This window comes from Cyrtonyx montezumae, unplaced genomic scaffold (genome assembly GCF_038088225.1).
Source record: "Cyrtonyx montezumae isolate F1298 unplaced genomic scaffold, pur_monq_1.0 scaffold_10, whole genome shotgun sequence".
Taxonomy (NCBI): Eukaryota; Metazoa; Chordata; class Aves; order Galliformes; family Odontophoridae; genus Cyrtonyx; species Cyrtonyx montezumae.
The window spans coordinates 49,034,312-49,054,355 of NW_027071826.1; the positions used below are offsets into that span (position 1 = coordinate 49,034,312).

Genomic DNA, 20,044 nt, shown 5'->3' on the forward strand with positions numbered 1-20,044 from the left:
CAAAAATGTGGCAATTTACATACCGTTCCAAATAATACAGCTGAACAAAGTGAACAGACAAACTATAAATCATGCTTTTATCTTAATAAATAATTTCATATGTCATAAAAGTGGATGTACTGAATACTAACTAGCTGCCCAGTGTCAGGAGTTCAGATGTTTTCATATTGGCTGAGCTTGCTACCGAGAAATGGAAATTTCCATCTTACATTTAAAGGATACAAAAATACTGTTGGAAGAAAAGGAGAGGAAAAAAGGGGAAAAAAAACATACCCTATGCCTCCTTAATCCACGTATTTGTTTCTTGTGCATGATTTGAATTGATTTTGCTACATTTATTAAGAAAAATAACAATCATTCCATTTTATTTCAGTTTGACTTCACAGACATTCATTTCTGAATGAACATCTTAAGACCCAAGAAGGACCAAAGTCACTCCGGATGAACATTAATTGTTCACAAACAGAAAAACCGGATTTGCTGACTTAATTAACAGTTAATGTCAGTGTTTCTTTCCAAAGAATGAACTCAATTCAGTATTTTCTTCTTCCACTTTGTATTAAGACGTGACAAATACAGGGATTTGTATGTCCTTCCTCTTGACTAAAAATCTTTTTCTTCCCCCCCTCCCCCCGAACTACTTCTAGAGTAGGACTAATATCTGTGTCACATCTAGAAAACTGTGTTTCTGTTTGGAGGAAAATCTGTGATTCCAGAATATATAGCAGGTGCAACATTACGTTTGCCACATGGTTAAATCAGAGCAATGGAGCAAAGGAAGATCAAATGAATTCGTACGCATATTATACTCTCATAGCTACCTGCTTCTAAGCTCATACTTACCAATAAATTATCTGTAGAATAAATGGACAGATTAACTGAAACACCAAAGAAAGTGAGTTTTTGACACAATGACAGAAAAGCAGTGCTACCACTATGAGCAACAGCAGCAGAAAGCATACTTTCTTCTTGAAGTATATCTGCACCTTGTCGTGACAACAAAGAAGAAAAACTTACTCTTTGCTAAACTGTGCAGCAAGTGTTACACATTTTAGGAACTCATAGTTGAAAATTACCCAGATAAGTTAACAATGTTCATTAAAAAGTCTGTAAAGCTATTATGGATCTCTTCAATACTTAATACCGAATCTAAACACTATCCAAATTATTAAGAAGGGAAACAGTTGCTATTTTTCATATTAGGCAGATCTGTATAGATCTTCATATTTTGTCCTTTATCCTTCCAACTACAAAGTGTCTTAAATCATTCTCAGTTAATATCTGCTACATCACAGTAGTACGTGGTCCTAGAATTCAATTATTTTTCTTCGCCACTTCACTGTAAATGATTTTTTTTAAAACTAATCATAGTAACAAAAAGACAAAAAAAACCATCTTCCCACACTGTACCTGCAAAGCACAGTTCATCATTCGTACGATGTAGTCAAACTGCTGATGGTCCAGTATTGCTCGATTTTGTTTAACATGCAGGCCTAACTCCTGTGTCAGGCAGTGCCGAGCTGCCTTTCCTTTTAGGGCTCTCAGAGCTGCAGGCAAGGTCTGGAGGAAAGAAAATCTAACATGACTAACATGAAATAGCAAAACAATGAGTATCATTCATTCTTTATCAAGAAAAATCAAGTCATTGTACATAAAATATCTAAATGACTTCCAGGCTTGAATATCAAACTTTCATATATAAACTGATTTTGCTTGAGTTATTAACTATAATCTTCTTTTTCCATCACAGTTTGCTTTTTTCAAATGCATTAAACAGCATTTTTCATCTACATCTTTAAATGGAAATAAGTGAATGTAGAAAGGGCACTGAATGAACAGAAAATCAGAAATGGATTACTATGCATGAAAGCACATGCTGTATCTGTACCAGCCAGGCTAGGTCTTGAGTTTGCATATCAAGGCCAGCTAGAATGATTTTCGATAAACAGTGAATGACAAATGGTTTTAAGAGACGCATACCCACTCATAGCACTGATCCACATGAATGTTATGCAGTTTACCCTAACTCAGGGCCAATAAAATATTTATAACAGTTAAAAGATGTAGCAAGTGCTACCTCAGTAATTGTTGTGTCAACTGTGTTCCTTTAGAGTACTTTTAATAGACAGCAAAAGACTGACAACAAAAGGCAGCTTATTATCGAAGGACAAGTTTTCTATGCAAGGTCCAGAAATACTCCTGAAGTTTTCCACATGCATGCAAGTTGAACAAGTTAAAGGCTACTGCACAACGTATGCATCAAAACTAAAGAGAGCTACACTTTTTACCAGGATTTTTCTCACATGCATTATTGATAAGGTATCTTAGGAAACCAGTGTTTCTTGATTCATATCTTGATTTATGTGACCTTGGAGACAGACAGATGAAACTATTCTGAGAAATTAAAATATTCTGAAAATAATGATACTGACATTTTCAGACACATTATCAGGTTTGAGTACAGATTTGAGTGACTGCCCTAGAATTAAAAAAATTAAAATTCTATGGGCAGAATCTACAAAAAGGAGCAAAATTTTAATGTCAAACAAGTAAGGATGTTAACAGTTTGAACACTTTAGAGAAAACTGACATAAAATATTTACATTTACCTCTGAGTACTATCAAAATTACTGATTTTTAAAGCAGAATTAATCAGTCCGAAGATTTTGAAAGAACATTGGCTGGCCAAACAGTGGAATGTTTGTATACACCTTTTGTTTACATGCCTCAGTGTCAACATGGTTAGATCAATATACATTTGTTCTTGAAAAAACAATAAATCACGTGAACAATACTACTCAGAATGGTAATGTCAATTAGCAAATTTATGCATTCAAGTTTCCAAATTTATTTGCCTCCTATTACATGTAAGATTACATTTAGATTATTCATGTTATCATTTACTTCATCACCTTAATTACAAAAATAATACTGTTTGAAACGTAAGACTACAAATTGTAATTTGTGCCAAAGTCAGTCTCCATTTGTCTCATTAACAGAATTAATGCACATATGAGAAAGTTAAAACTTAATATTATTACCTTTTCAGTCTCCAAAAATTTATTTTCAAAAATGAATGAGATGCAGTTCCTAACAACTTCCAGCCTTTGCGCACTATTGAAAACGGTGCTTCCTTTTTCCATTATGGAAACTAACACAGAAAGAGAAGAATACACATCTGTGAATGTCTTCTGCAACAGTCACAAAGAATAGCAGAAAGTTCTTTAAAATAAACAATCTGCCCTCCATTTTATTCTGTTAAGCAAGTACTATCAGTAAGCACATACAGATGTAAACACAGAATCTGCTTTTTTCTATACTACTTTTATGAGAGCTGATTTTCAACTAAACCAGGAGGATTTTCTCTGTTTTCTATAGGTACAACAAGATTCCAATCTTCAGAGCAAGTTAACGTGCTAATGAAATACATAAATAGAAACTGATATAAAAGATGTTTCTGTGTATATACAAACGCACACACACTTGTTCCATAGCAAATCACATAGCTTTGTACGTTTTGCAGGAGAAATCAGGCAGGAGATAGATACTTTATTCTAAAAGAATTTTTCGTCCATCTCAAGAATCCCATAAAATGAAATATAACCTGAAAAAAGTATTCTCTTTTCTAGATTCAAATTTGCTGGGATCCAAAGATCATTTTCTTAAAGTGTTAATCTGCTGTGAATTTCCTGTAAAAATGAGAATAACAACATTTTTTTTCTCTACTTAGAATCTAGTAAATAGACTACAAATGCTGAATAGTTCCTTCTTGTAGATAATGAGCTCCTAAAATCCAAGGACATTATCTGATGACAGTTGGGAATACAACTGCTTTTGAAAAAAAAATGTGCAACTTTGACATAAATACAAGCTTGTTAAGAAACAAAACCTCTCACACTTAGCCTGGAAACACTTCTAAAGAACATAACAGATAGTAGCAGATAAGACAGTAAGTAACAGATTTAATAATATAGTCAAAAGCAAAGGCAGGCAAATGGAGTTTACCCTCTTCTTACACAAGCCCAAAAAGAAATAGGTCTCAAGAGGCCACCTAGCTCATCCCCTCTATCCCCAGACAGGATTGACTCTATGTTATTCCTCTTGTTTGTCTAATAAGTTCTCAAAGTTCTGTGATAACAAGACTCTGTGGCTTCAAAAGAAATCCATTCAAATGCCTCACAATCTTCATTTTACCAAGTTTTCCCTGACAAATAACTTTAGCATTGTAATTACATCTATTAATTCTTATCACTGAAGATTTTTCCCTTCCTCTTTTTAACAGCCTCTTACATAACAGACTGCTACTATGTCTCCCCTTAGTCTTTAATTTTCAGTCTAAACAACTCTCCATCTTTCCACAAATGTCACATTCTCCAGTCCACTGGTCATTCTTGTTGACTTCTTCTGGACACCCTCCAACACAACCAAAAATGCAGCTGGATCTTCCAGTGTCCAAAAATGGATACTGTCTACGACGAGAGGATTTCTTCATAGGGTTCACTGATTGCAATCCTGTTTATGCATCCCACTAAGATGTTTGTCTTTTTTGCGATAGTTTGGCATTACTGGGCCACGTCTGTCCTATTATAATCTCAAAATGAATTTCTGAAGAAATGCTGCCTAGTCAGTTAAGCATGCCTGTGCAACTGCAGTACATTATTTGAAGAGAAAGGCTAGAGAAGGACAACATTCAGCAGAGATTAGATCTCTAACTCTCCATGATTAATCACAGTTCTAATCCCCTCCTTGAAAAATTTTCACAAACTCTACTAGCTGCCTGTGTCCTGCATGTTTACTGTACACTCTCTCATGCCATCATCCATATTGATGAATATGATTAGGATTAATATAATTTTTCTGTCGTTAAAACTAAATGGAGAAATGTTTACATCTGCTCTTTATATTTAAAGATACTTAAATAAATTTTAGATAAAGCCCTCTCCTCATCATCCCCCTTCTCTGGGTTGAGCAAACTAAGGGACCTGAGCTGCTCCTCACGTCTTGCCCTCTAGACCCTTCACCACCTTCGTACTCCTCCTTTGGAGGCTATCTAATAGCTTTATATCCTTACATTGCAGCACTCAAAATTGTGAAGAGTGATTGAGGTGAGGCCAGTGCAGAGCAGAGTGGGATAATCCTTTCCCTTGCCGGGCTGGAAGTTCAAGAAGCGTTTAGATGAGGTGCTATGAACCTATGAACCTATAAGTGCTGGTAGTAGCAGAGAGTGAAAGATAAGGTCTCACCTCAGCCTCCCGTTCTCCAGGCTAGAGGACCCTTGTTCCCCCAGCCTTTCCTCATACATCTTGTTTTCTAGCCCCTTCACCAGCTTGGTTCTCTTTCTCTGAATAAATTCCAGCAACTTGTTTTTCTTGGGAGCAATACACTGCAGCCATGCTGATCATACATTCAAAACACGAGAAACATTAAAAGTCAGGGAACAAGTAAACATACCAACAGGGGGACCTGCTGGAACAACACACTTCTTGTCCCCCCTGGTGGCAGGAGGGGCACCCTGACTCCTTGCAAGGCCTTCCTGGAGCAGCTCCTGTACCCGGCACTCATTGATCCAGGGGAACGGGAGGATGTGAACACGCAAGTGGGAGCCCTCCGTGGGCCGTGGCACTTTCTGGAATGCAATGTGGGGATTGGGATTCTCCTGCAGGCCAAAGGCACAATGTTAGACAAAAACCTTAACTTGTATTACCAGCTGTCTCAGCTACTTTTACCACTGTTATTACCTGTCATATCCAAGAGATTAAGAAGCCAACTAACACAGGTGACTAATACATATTCAAAATTCATACCATCTTTGATTCATTAAATGTAATAATTCCAATCTCATTAAATGCTTTTATAAAATGATGCTTGTCAAAATTCAGTGTAATTCAAAAAAGAGAGCAAAAGAAAATCAGAGCTTAATTTAGGTTGCTTTTATGCCTTTTTTTATGCTTTTATATTTAAAATTTACAGAGAAGAGTCTGAAAATTGTCCTACTGACTAGAGACAGATACTAAAACATCATAATATACAGTCTTATCAGCAAGTACTCAGAAACATTCTCAGCTTAGTTAAGTCTAGAAATGAAAATTCATTTTTGTATCATGCAAACTATTGCCCTTTTTCACTAGATAACTATTTTCAATCTTCTGTATGCATCATAAAAATGTTATACAGTTCACTAAAGAAATGAAAAAGATTTAAATATAATCAAAAAGAGGGAATGACAGACCAAAACTGAAATGGAAAAAAACAACAACCCTGTCACATCAGATTCTGGAGTGTTCTCAACAGATAGAAAAAGCTTCTATCACCGTAAAAAGTCAAAATTTCCACTGCAAAGTTTGCCTACAGTGATTTTTCTTTTATGGTGTTTGTAAGTGTAATAAGCATAAAATGTTCACCCTTGATTTTAGGTTTTCTTGAAGAGGTCTTTGAAATACAGACAAAGAAAAAAAGAAAAAAACAGTTCAGTTTCACACTGCAGGACATTGCCGTACTCGTTTTTACCAAAGTAACTGCTCCATCAGCTACTGCACAATTGTTCTGAAATTCTTCTTGGTCTTGACAATGTTGTGCAGTACTCTAACACCAAAGATAAGCAAAAAGTGCTCTCTACCATACAACAGAGATGTTGATTACATGAGGGCTACTTCTTGTTCTGTGTCAGTAGGCTCTTTGGCATTTGTGGCATCTTTTGCCACAGACGGTCAGCAACAAGGCTCACCACAAACTACCAAACTTCACTTCGACGGCTCCACGTTGATTTCAGCATGTGTAAGACATACTTCCCAGAAAGACACCCTAAGGACAGCAAAGTACGAAAAATCTACAATTTCTTTTATTTTTTCCCTCTAATAGCTGGCAATCTTTTCTGACTTTTTGTCTGTTTTCTGGCTCCAGGTTCTACCTGTTCCAAAATACGGCAGAGATCTAAATGCTACTCAAGATTTCTATGACCATTAAGAGTATCACATCTTGTGTCTTCAGCAATGTAACACCAATCAAATCAAACAGTATATTTTCTTCCCTTCATTCATATAACAGGGGCTGTCATTAGTCATATTTGAACTTAATAAGTTTTACTCTAAGCTGTTCCTTATAACTGGCTACCTACAGCTGCCAAAGAGTGTTATTCAATTAATAATGTTTCTGTTATACAAGCACAACTAGCTTGCAACAAAACTCAAACTTGCACTTAGCCTGATGCTTTCATTTACAGAAGCAAAAGGCAACAAGGAGACTGAATACGTCAATTTGAGAACAAGCAGTCTCAGATTGATATATTTGGTCTCAGATGCAGAAAAACAAACCAGCTACTTAGCTGTACAAATTCTCTGCAGAGAGTTTAATGCAACAAGTCAAAAATCTAGCTAATAGGATGAGAAAGGGAACACAAGATCAACAGGGGGTAACAGAAAATATAAAATGGGAAAAAAGACGGGAAGAAAAAATGATTGTGTCATATTCCATTTCACAGACAAGAGAGATCCAGATAAAAGATACTGGAAGAGTTACTTTCACCTTGGAGATCACAGAGCTAATGCTGGTTCTGTGTATGTAATGATACACAGATCAGGAGGGAGCACAGGCCTAATGTCTTCAACTGCTGAAGCAAGAGATGCCAAATGAGATTCAAATGAAATCACTCTAAGCATAACTTTTAGAAGCAGTGTTGCTTACTAAAGTGCATTATTTCAAGATGCAAAATTATTAAAAAATTGACTTCTAAAGTCATTGATGTAGTGGTAGGGAAGCAGTATCTGGTCAATTGCAATGGTATAAATAAATCTTACAATGAGAACAAACGAAAAAGAAAGATTTGACACCAATTTTAAGAAACCACTTAAGTGATAAGTTGTACATATACAGTAGGCTCCTTCACTATAAAGAAAGAGAGAGGCACACAGACACACACAGACTAGAAAACAAACGCAAATGTTGCCTATTTCATTAGTGGTAGTTCAGAATCATAACAACAACTATATTCTGGAAGAATTGTTCTGTATTTACAGGACATTACTACAGTAATCATACACTTGTAACACTAACTTGTAAAAAATCAAACCAACACAACAACAACAAACCCAACTCTAACATGTATGCTCTATCACATGTGGGTGACAAATAACATTTCCTACACATTTCTGAATGTGAACTGATTTTAGTTCAGAAAGATGCATTTGCTGTCTTCTTCTCAAGTCTTATCTAAACAAGGTAGGTTAACATAAGTATCAACTAGAACCACAGAACGGTCTAGGTTGGAAAGGACCTCAAAGATTATCCAGTTTCAACTGCCTTCTAGACCAGGTTGCTCATAGCCCCAACCAGCCTGGTCCTGAACGTCTCCAGAGAGGGGACGTCCAAGAAGTACATTTAAAATTCCATTTCAGTTGTAAAAACTATACATTCAGTTGCAACAAACACACAACTAATTAAACAGAATTCCCTACGTAAAGCTTGGCAGAAAATGTCAGGAAGGAAGTTTTGAACTTTTTTCTTTTACTACCATAAATTTCATTCTCTTGTATTGAAATTACAAGGGTACATGACACAATCTGCTGTTCATCGTTTGCATCAGCTCTACCTCGTTTGCGTATGAAAATGCAGATGAAAAGCTCAGAACCACTTCGATAGCAGAAGAGGAAAAACAGTGGCAGTTATTGATTGTTTCCAAAGCCACACATAAACCACAACCCAGACAACATCAAGGACTAATTTCCAAACTCCCAAGCACCCACGCTCCTGGTGTCTGCCGACCAGTGTGCACTGGTGAGTATTTCTTCCTCAGCAGCTTCCTCCAAACCACAGCTCCAAAGGAAGGTAAGCAGGAAGGCAAGTGACAATTCTGACTAAAGTTACTCTACGCCCTTCCCTGAAAGCATGGATTAGGACTGATGGCTGTATGCTGGCTAAGTAGCCACTCCTGGAGTTTAAAATTTAACACTGCCAACTCCACTTACAAAATACTCTGTGTTTCGGAAGTCACTTTACTACATGTGCTCACAGAGTTTTAAGTTCCATTTTAGCACAACTTCATTTGAAATGTATATAACGTCACTACTATATTGAAATATATAATGCATCTTAATTCTTCCTATACCCCTCTTAAATGAATAAACACCTAAACGCAACATTTTAAAATAGCAGGCAAGAAACATCCCAGATTATGTTCTTCAATATTATGTAGAATTAGTAAAATAATGCAAATAATACTATCAGAACAGTTCCACTAACAGCTCTTCTGACTTGGGTCCTATCACATAACACAAAACTCTTCTCCATAATTGCAGGCAAAGAGAAGAGAAGCACACCAGGAGCAGGTACAGAATGTGGTGTGAGAGCCTAAATAAATTCTTTCATTTAAAAACGTAGAAAAGTCGTTTCTCTGTTTCGTAGAAAATGAAAGACAGAGTGGAGGATAGGGAAGAGGGAGAACATATCTGAAAACAGGTAGACAAATTCTGCAACTAAGGACAATACTGAAAGCCAGACCAGCATCGTTTCACACACACCATTTAAAACATAAAAATCTAAAGACCATCGAGTGCAAGAGTTATAAAATTTTGGATTTCCAATGTTAAATATACTAATACTACCCAAAGCAGAGACTACATTAACACTGATGAAATGCTCGAAGAAAATACATTTGGGGGAAAAAAAGGGAAAAAAAAAGCCCACAATTTAGCAGTAGTTAGAAATTCCTGCACTTTCATAGCAGAGCAGTTGTAAATCACAGTTTTGGGGAAGTGGGATACGGAAAAGATAGGGTGATAAAGGTGTTGACTGATTGCAAAACAGATATTGCTCTGTGGAGTCTGAACGACAGGAAATAGGAGGAGGATGCAGATTAGCTGATGCCAAATATAACAAGTAAACAAAAAAAAAAAAAACCTATTTATTGGAACGATAAGGGATTTTAGAAAAGCACTGTAAAAGATAAAGGCATGATAGCAAGTAAAGAATGAAACTGCAAACAGTATTCTAGGAAATCCAAAGAGTCCAAGAAGCAACTTGTAAGCTATTAAATAGTTAACACTTGCTGAACATAGAACCCAGGGGCCTGGGTTACACAGCAGGACACATCTGCTGGAAGAATATACTACGCCAAACTGGATATACATTTTTCATATAGGAAACTGTTGAGGTAAGATAGGAGATAAGTTTGGCACAGTCAAGTTTTGCAGCAGAGAAAAATAACAATTTATAAACATATAGTGAATATACAGGAAGAAAACTATGTGCTAAATAGCCGTAGGTTATTGGTAAATCATTAGCAATATTAATAAATAAGTACTAATATATTGAACTTAACACATAAGATTGTTGGGATTTAAATCTCACAGGTCTTGAGCTATAATGCAGATGACTACCACAAGCACTCATTTCTATTTTCAGACTTTGGTCAATCTCAGAAAACTGAATTTTCAATGTTATCAATTCTGAAGTGCAATAGGTAGAGTAACTTACATTTTTGAAGAGCTGTTCTGCAAGTTCTCTAACATGCTTTATCATTTTTGGTGGATTACCTTCGTCAGCTTTAATTCTTTCAACTTCAAAGGCTACCAACTTAAAAAAAAGTTTAAAATTTAAATCAAAGTTATTTATTTACTGTTTACATTATGAAATGTTAATATTAAATTGAAACTGAGAGAGAAAAAAAGCAAAAATTTGCAGTCACCTTGCTCTACAACATGACATTTTTTCACTTTCACATAGAGCTGCAGCCTCATTTTATAGACTAACCTAACACAGAAAGTCCTACATACCTAAGTCATTCCTTTAGCATTTCTACCACTATAATCCACATTTCTCAAATGCACCATTACTAAGCAGAGTTAATGCCAAACTCTATTTGTAGTGTATATTCAAATTAAAAGCAGCACAGGAAAAGTATGGTAGTGATTTTTAAATGAAAAAAATGTTTGTCCCAGTTCATTTTCTTAGGTATGTATGTAATTTAATATTTCTCATTACTTTTTCAGTGTTTCTGAGAATGTAATTAAATTACTCAATTCTGTAACAGAACATATGATGCATTTCACATTTCCAAATCTGACAATAGGAACAGTATTACTGTGACTTACACATGGTAATACACTTACACAAATCTTTAATTCCATATATAAGGGCAGGTCGTGATTATATTAAAGTAAGCTAGAAATGCACAATTACTAGAAAATGACAATACAGAAGAATAGCATAAGTTCTACGTAATAAACAGAGAATATTTGGAAGCACTTAAATAAGCTTTTCAAAGATAGAAATGTCACAGGTACGTTTTTATTTACTTGGGATTAAAAGAATATAAAAAAAACAGCTTTCACCTCATCAAAAAGATCACAGGTTCTAAAGGGAGGACCCCTCTCTGAAACAAAACCAGCAAATGCCATTCCATTGAGAACTTTTGTTAGAAAGTCATTCTCAACCAAGCCTCGCTGGCCCAAAAAGGCTGCCTGCATTAAAGACAGAAAAGAAGGCAAGTATTTTATCAGTGTCAAAACTACAAATCATTATTTTTGTATAAGCAATCCATGCACTTTCAGCAGACTTCAGTAAGATGAGGTACTTTCTAATTAAAACCTAATATATTACCTAATAACTTTTTATACATACACTTATACCAGGAACGATGCAATTTTGGTTGTATACATTTTACCAATCTCGTAGGTAATAAAACAAAACTGTTACCTTCAATTACTGCCTTGCAAAAACATACAAAAGTTTTCAAAATTCCTTCATTGTTCTTTTAATGTTTCTTTATAATGAATTTTAACACTGTTGGTTTCATGTTTATCACTGTCTCTACAATGCATCCCACTAAAAAGCGTGGACTTAAAGATACATCAAAATGGTATGCTTATAAATTTGATAAATTTTTGCATGTCAAAGGCAATCTAAAAACATCTTTGATTTAACTTTCAGTTCTGTATACACTTGTTCAAAAGACAATCACATGGCAATAACAACACCTACAAATGCTAACTAAATAAAAATAACTGCTTCTCTTTTACCTTGTGGAAATGTATGACTGGTTCAGCATGAATTCTGATGAGCTGAAGGCATGACCGGTATCCTTGGAAAAGTTGTGCAAACAGCCTAAGGAAAATAGCTCGCACTTCTTTATCCTATAAGCATTGAACATCTGGTCAAAACATTTATTTTATAAAACTTCACACTTTGTAAAAAGCTAATTGATAGAATGCCTACTAATTTGTCAAAGTGCAGCACATGAAGTGCATACATACAATTCCACCTGATGTCAGGCTACCGTTTCACTGATCTGTGGCCAGACCACAAGGGCAGACTCAGTATATGCCCACACCTCTTCTCCTGTTGTTCTTTTTTCACACCTGGATAGTGCTGTCAGTATCAGGGCAATGCAAATATAACTGGATGGTCCTACAGTGAATCCCAAATAGGAACTGACACGAGTGAAAATCCACGCTAATGAAAGAAAAGTGGGTATCTTAGCCTGTATTTATTCCTTAAGATAGCGTGGCTCTACAGTGCCATTGGAGGTGGTACCACTGGAAGCAGGTTTATTTTGATCAAAGTGAGTACGGGAGCGTTTACAAACAGGGATGAGACAGTGGAACTGATATGAACAGATGAGGGCAGCCTGGGACAGGGTCATCTTCAGGCCAGATGCAATTAAAACCACTGCAATCAAATACTATGTCATCCACATTATTTTCATTTCACTGACAGTATCTAATCAGATCACAGCTAAGTATAAGACCTAGAAAGTGCCTGAATTAATTTTTAAAGAAATTTTAACTTGAACAACTGCAAGGAGCAAAGAATATTAGCAAAGAATATCCTACCAAATTAGACAAAAAGCTTATCAGCTAAACAACTATAAGCAGCTAGTAAATATAAGCTAAGTTTTAAAGGACGCAATAACTTCTTAGTCTGACTTTTTGAACAACTTGAAAACATGGTTATTTCTTTCATATTTAATAATATTCATATTTTCATACTGTGACATTAAATTATAATCAGTTTATAATGTCACTGATCAAAATGAGATTTGAATTCTGCCATTAGTTTAAATATCTGGACATCATTTCATACCTTCAGTAATGAAAAAAATCTTAAACCAATAAAGAAATACAAAAAAATATTTTAGAACTTAGAACTTATTATGTTTTTGAATACACCTGCAAAACAAAACCAAGAAGTATTTTAAAATAGAATTGGCTCTTGAATTTTACTTCTGACTAGCCACTCCAGTTGCAGTTCCTGCAAGCTAAAGCCAATAGCTTTACTAAGTTAATAGTAAAAAAGGTCAAGTTTCCTGCTTGAGAAACTCAGACATAACATAGAAATCTTACCAGCATTTTCATGTGTGATAAAGCTGTTCGTGGGGGAGGGAACGCATAATCTGCTGTTTCCAAATCAGGATGTAAAACCTAGAGAATTTTTAAGACAATTTTTTTTCACTCATCCTGCTGAAGCAAGGACAATTTTTTTTCTTTCCCTAAATAATATTTACAGGTGGTTCACTTCAAGTAATAGACTGAGGAATGTTAATGGAAATAAAGGTTGAATTAATTTCTTGGCTTCACGTTTCTATATGTGAGTTAGTTATCACAAGCTCCTAAACCTAGATAACACAATAAGAATATTTTTTCCTAGACAGGAAGTTGAGATACTTACTTGGGAGATTCCTTAAAATCAGTTATTCTTAGATACTAATAAAGGGGCATTATAAAAGTAAACTTTAAGAGTTACTGATCATTTGTTTGCTGATCCTTAAATCAATAAACACCTAGGATGGGTACTAAAAAATGTAAAAGATGTTGAAATGAATAGCTGTTGCTCAAAACCTTCCTCTTGAAAAAAGTCCTATTTTGTTACTAAATTAAATTACTTACATCATTAACTCTAACTTCAGATAATAATTTAAAACAAGGAGTGTTGGCATGCTTCACAGTTTTTAAATCTCATATTTCACTGTGCTTGAAAGCAATTTAATACTAAAATACTTTCTTCATGCTTTTAAAAGTGATGAGAAAATGAAAAATGAGTTTTGTATCAAAACATACTAGAGAAAGCGCCATTTGAGTCTGATGTAGCAGTGGCTCTGGGAGCTGAGAAAGGTGAATACATTCAGGAATCTTAATGGTGCCTCCATCCAGATCAGCAATGATTACATCTAACTGTAAGGGACAAACAAAAACATTTTTGGTAGTGCTGTGAGCACTGTATTATAAGCATACTTTAAATAATCAACAATTCAAACTTCATAATCAACACAAATTAATAAAGGCAAATTAAAACAGTACTAACTTATAGAATGTTTTTGACAAGGGAATATTCCAAATACATCGTATTACTGAACCTAGTTTTGAAAAATGAATATAAACCCAAGTGCTTATGGATGATCCAGGTCTGTGATGAGTGATGTGAGCTATTTGATAATCTGTTTTATGTAAAACTACTTGTTTCTTGGCATCTCCGTAACCTTGGATCAGATACAGTTAAAAAGTAAGCATTAAACAAATGGGGATATAGTAATAAAACTAAAAGAGGTGTTCAAATTCATGGATGACATGACAAAGTTGGAAATGGATCCATTCCTTCACATCTTGCACTCCATGAAACCATTTCTCTCCTTTACTTTACAGTCTTAATAAATTTATAGAAACATTTCTGCTTTTGCTTTTTCTCCAGATTGTCTTGTATTTTACAGAAATATTTTCAAAAGATATAAATAGTTTATAAGAACATCTCTGAAGCATGGCAAATCTCTGCATCATAGATGACATTGACTATGACCATTCTGGGCAGTCATACTTACAAGCTCGTGAATGTCATTACGGAAGACAGAATGTACACCAATTATGAAAGGTGTCGGTGAACTGAGAACTTCCAATAGCTGTGCAGGAAGAATTGGAATATAGGGGTAACTGTGAAAGGAATAAATAAAGTATAATAAAATCTTGTATTTCTTTACATAAGACTTTTTTTTCCAATCTTCCTGTACAAGTTACACTTACTATAAGCACTTTTTATTTTTAAGAAAAAATGTGAAAAACTTCTTCATAAAGAAGTATCTGTCACATAAACCCCATAAATGATTATATTAGTGTCTACAGTTCATTGTAAACAAGTCAATCTTGCAAAATAAAAGCAATTTATATCTGTAATATTTATGTTATACAGATATTACATTCATCCGAAACTTGTAGGTAGTTAGAAACATTAAAGTTATAGATAATACTTCCATTTTAAAAACGTGGTTGGATATTAAAAAGAAAGCTACAGTTTAGACTTCTGTAAAATGTTATTAATAAAAAATGTCAAAATGAAATACTGAAGTGACTGCTAAACACACAGATCTAATTCAGATATTACTTACATTTTTAAGATCAATAATTAGTCTTTTCATTAGAACGAGACAAAAATCTGGATCTAAATTAACCAATGCATTTCAACTCTTAACAGATAATTATGACCAAAAAATTTACATTAATTACTGTTTAACACTAACATTCCAACGTATTCAGTTTTTTCTCCTTTTTATTCTATATTAATACCATGCCTGCCTCTGAAATACTTTAAACACATAAAATTATTCTATTAACATACAAGCATTCCTTAAAACAGATGAGTCAGAATTACATGCCTTCATACTTAAAAGCCAAATAACTTGACATTAAGTTTTCCACTTTATAATGTTGGACCCAGATAGGACTTTTAATACTTAAATTTAAGTTCATTCTCTAGAGAATATTTGTCAATGACTTGAAACTGTGTTACTAGCTAATATAAAAATGTTTTCTTAGAATCAAGGAAACTTTCAGGTTGTAAAGAGCCCCAGGAGATAACTAAATCTAACCTGCTTAAAAGCAGGACCAAGAAAGAATTCAGATCGAGCTGTACTAGGCTTTGTCCAGTTGGGTCCTGAAAACCCACAGGGATGGAGTTTCTACAGTCTTACACTCTGTTTCAGTGCTTAGTTATGCTTATAACAAAACATGTTTTCCCTGTATCCAGTCAGAAACCCAGCGCTCTGCTGTTTCAATTTTTGACCACAGCCTCTCGTTCTCTTGGCATGCACCATCTCTTACTTTCTGGCATACTATTGATAGGTCTTGCCCAAATGTTTTCTTCTTCCCACATTTCCTTAGATCAAGTTTTACCATCTAACTGATGCTGTGAATTGGGTTCTATTGTACTCGCAGATAGGACATTCCTCCCTTCGTGATTTCACTGTCATAATGCAAAAGATTTTCAAATGCTGCACACAAGACTTGTATGAGACATGCATACTTGATCAAGAAAACCTCATTTGAAACTCATTTGAACAAACACAGCACAGCTTTTGCTAATGACAATGCAACATGAGTTAAAAGTTATGCAATGAGTCAAAGAATTCAGAGATCTATAACTCAACTCACCTGTATTTGAGAGGAAACATCAAAGACTCCAGAGCCCTGCAGGCATCACTGAGCCTCTGAAAACTTGCTGAGTGAAAGAGAACTTTATTTTCTGTAAGCACGGCGCAGAACAAGCTGAGTACATTTTGGATTCCTATAAAAACATAAAAAATAATAACAAACCTGTAACAATTTTCCAAAAGAATACACAAAATTACATTAAAATGCACCATTTTCTAGGGGAATTTTCCAAGAACATATGTAAATCCATAAATTGCCTCCTCGTTTTTTCAACCCCTTCTGTAGCTACTGCAACTTTCAACCAATTTCTCAGGTTGCTAAAACACCATCTGAATACATTTCTACATTTCCAATATATTCTATTGCATCTCCCTTTTCAATGCCACTTTCAAAAAAATTCCTCTTCTCAGCACAAATCCCAGCAACACTTAATAATGGCTACAAACAGTACCATGTGCACCTTCAGCACGACCTTCTATGCATCCAGAAATCAATTCTGGTCACTTATCCAGGCTTAATACTGCTAAGCTAAAAAATAAAACGACACATACATCCTAGTAAGCATGCTCATACTTTATCCATAGAAAGCATTTTAGGAGTCGTGAGGTTAAAAATTGTGCAGTAACAGCCTACAGTGTCATTAGAAAGATATGTTAAAGAAGAGTTGACTGCTTAAATGAACCCACTGGATTTTGGGTAAGACACATGAGTCAGATGGCGGGATTTTTTTTTATTTTTTTATTTTTAAGATATAATTTACTTAGGAGACAAAGCCGTATGCTTACAGGGAAAACCAAAAATACATTTCCTTTAAAACAAAGTTCCATTCTGAGAAATAGACACGTCTGAGATATGATCAAATTTATGAAATTTCCTGACATACGCTGGAATGCACGATGGTTCCTTGAGGATACAGCTTGTGTTATCAGTAAGACAGTCTGCACTACCTTTACAAAACTACTGCTTATCTTAAAACAATCTTCCTAATGGAGTGTGACTACTGAGAGCCACCACAGTTATAATATATTTAACAACTCATTTGGCTTCAGTAACTTTTATTTTGTTTAGACAAATTTTTTCTCTATAACTTTGAAATGCTGCTTCTTATAAAGGACAAGGATTCAGAGAGAGCCTTTGAGAAAAACATTTACTAGGATGAATAACTCAATAACATAACAGCTTGTGCTTTTGAACTCTGTTCTCCAAGAATCCTAACACAGCTTCATGAAATCAATGACTTGACTGAATGAAATCAGAGACTAGAGAGGAATTGAATGAAATCAGAGACTAGAGAGGAAGTTATTGCTAATATTAATAATGAGCTACTTTAAATCAAACTACTTTGCAATACATGATGTAAGTATACCTTTAAAGAAAAGCCAAGTCTCCTTAATGTGAATGAAAAAACATTCATCAGGGAATGGTTAGAAGCTAAATTGAAACAGTGCCCTTTCTTGTATGTAAGAATGAATACATTTGTAAAGCAAGATAGAAACTGCTGCTAGTTCAGAAATCTGTCAGAAATTAAAAACTTAAACAGCTGTTTGCATAGAAAACTGCAAGCAAGCAGGCTTCTCTCTACTTAATTCCATGCCAAATAACTTATCAAGATGCTTGGGAATATATTTTAGAACATCTGAAATTGTTTTCTAATAGTCAAATGCAACAGTTGTCAAACAAGCCTATATAAAACTACATGGTCTTTGGCAGGCATTACTGAGGAAAACAAATTTGTATAGCATATAAAACCCACACTAGGGAAATCAGTCTGGTTTTGCTGTATATAAGTAGCTGCAGATAAAGATGTAGTTCACACTTCACACAGGTATTTCTTACTGTAGCTTAATCAGCCCCAATACAATTTGAAACTAAGATGACTATTTTTAGCTGCTACCTCCCACATACAAACTTATGCCATGCTAAAGAATATTTTGAATCACAGAACTATTAAGGTTGGAAAAGATCTCTGAGATAATCTAGCCCAACTCCCCATCTACCTTCAATATTGCCTATTAAACCACTTTGTTAAGAACCACAACTAACCATTTCTTTAACAGCTCCAGAAACGGTGACTCAATCACCTCCACAGGCAGCCCATTCCAGTGCCTGACCACTCTGTCGGAGAAGTTTTTCTTAATATCCAATCTGAAATTCCCTGGAACAACTTGAGACCATTCCCTCTAGCCCTATCGCTAGTTATGTGGGAAAAGAGGTTGACCACTACTTCACCACAACCTCCTTTCAGGTAACTGTAGAGGGCAATACGGACTACCTGAAACTCCTCCAGACTGAACAATCCCAGTACCCTCAATCAATCCTCATAAGGCCTGTGCTCCAGACCTCTCACCAGCTTTGTTCATAGATTCATAAGGTTGGAAAGGACCTACAAGATCATCTATAGTCCAACCATCCTCCTATCACTATCTCTACCCAACTACTACTAAATCAAATCCCTTAGCACCTCATCTAAACGCTTCTTGAACAGTGCTAGGGATGGTGCCTCAACCACCTCCCTAGGCAGGCCATCCCAGTGCCTGACCACTCTTTCAGAGAAAAAATGTTTCCTCAGGTCTAATCTAAATCTTCCCCGGCGCAACTTGTGGCCATTCCCTCTCGTCCTGTCATTATTTATCAGGGAGAAGAGGCCCATCCCCTCCTCACCACAACCCCCCTTCAGGAAGTGGTAGAGTGCAATAAGGTCTCCTCTGAGCCTCCTCTTCTCCAGACTAAGCAATCCCAGCTCCCTCAGCCGCTCCTCATAAGACTTGTGCTCCAGACCCCTCACCAGTTTTGTTGCCCTTCTCTGAACACGCTCCAGGGCCTCAATGTCCTTCTTGTAGTGAGGGGCCCAAAACTGAACACAGTACTCGAGGTGCGGCCGTACCAGAGCTGAGTGCAGGGGGATGATCACCTCCCTGCTCCTGCTGGCTACACTATTTCTAATACAGGCCAGGATGCCGTTGGCCTTCTTGGCCACCTGGGCACACTTCCGGCTCATGTTAAGCCGAGCATCAACCAACACCCCCAGGTCCTTTTCCTCTCTAAATCTTCTTGTTGCCCTTCTTTGAACACACTTTCAAGCCTTGATGTCTTCCCTGTAGCGAAGTCTTGTACTAAACACAGTACTTGAGGTGCAGCCTCACCAATGCTGAGTACAGGGGGATGACCACTTACCTGCTCCTGCTGGCAACAGTATTTCTGATACAAGCCCGGATGCCACTGGCCTTCTTGGCCACCTGAGCACACTGCTGGATCACGTTTAACTGAGCATCAAGCCAACACCTGGCCCTTTTCTTCCAAGCAGCTTTCCAGCCACTCTGCCCTGCCTGTAGCGATGCACAGGGTTGTTGTAACCAAAACACAGGTCTCAGCACTTGGCCTTGTTAAAGCTCATTTAATTATACTCAGCCCATTGATCTAGCCTGTCCAGACTGGACTGCAGGGCCTTCCTACCCTCAGGCAGATGAACAGTTCCTTCCACACTTCCAAATTGGTGTCATCTGCAAACTTAATGAGGGGACACCCAATCCCCTCATCCAAGTTATCAACAAAAATACCAAACAGGACAGGTCCGAATATTCAACCCCTGGGGAGCATTACTCATGACCAGTCACCAGCTGGATTTAACTCCATTCACA

General features: G+C 36.1%; 1 protein-coding gene across 1 annotated transcript in view; it reads right to left on the reverse strand.

Moving 5' to 3' along the window:
* Positions 1-20,044, reverse strand: part of SBF2 (SET binding factor 2) — a 235,948-nt gene that overhangs the window by 86,021 nt on the left and 129,883 nt on the right. The window contains exons 7-16 of the mRNA XM_065755333.1: positions 16,407-16,539; positions 14,804-14,912; positions 14,049-14,162; positions 13,335-13,412; positions 12,012-12,125; positions 11,325-11,453; positions 10,468-10,566; positions 5,452-5,656; positions 3,042-3,151; positions 1,411-1,560 (exon numbers count right to left, since the gene is read on the reverse strand). Coding sequence (XP_065611405.1) covers positions 1,411-1,560; positions 3,042-3,151; positions 5,452-5,656; positions 10,468-10,566; positions 11,325-11,453; positions 12,012-12,125; positions 13,335-13,412; positions 14,049-14,162; positions 14,804-14,912; positions 16,407-16,539 — 1,241 coding nt within the window. The remainder of the gene's footprint in view (positions 1-1,410; positions 1,561-3,041; positions 3,152-5,451; positions 5,657-10,467; positions 10,567-11,324; positions 11,454-12,011; positions 12,126-13,334; positions 13,413-14,048; positions 14,163-14,803; positions 14,913-16,406; positions 16,540-20,044) is intronic.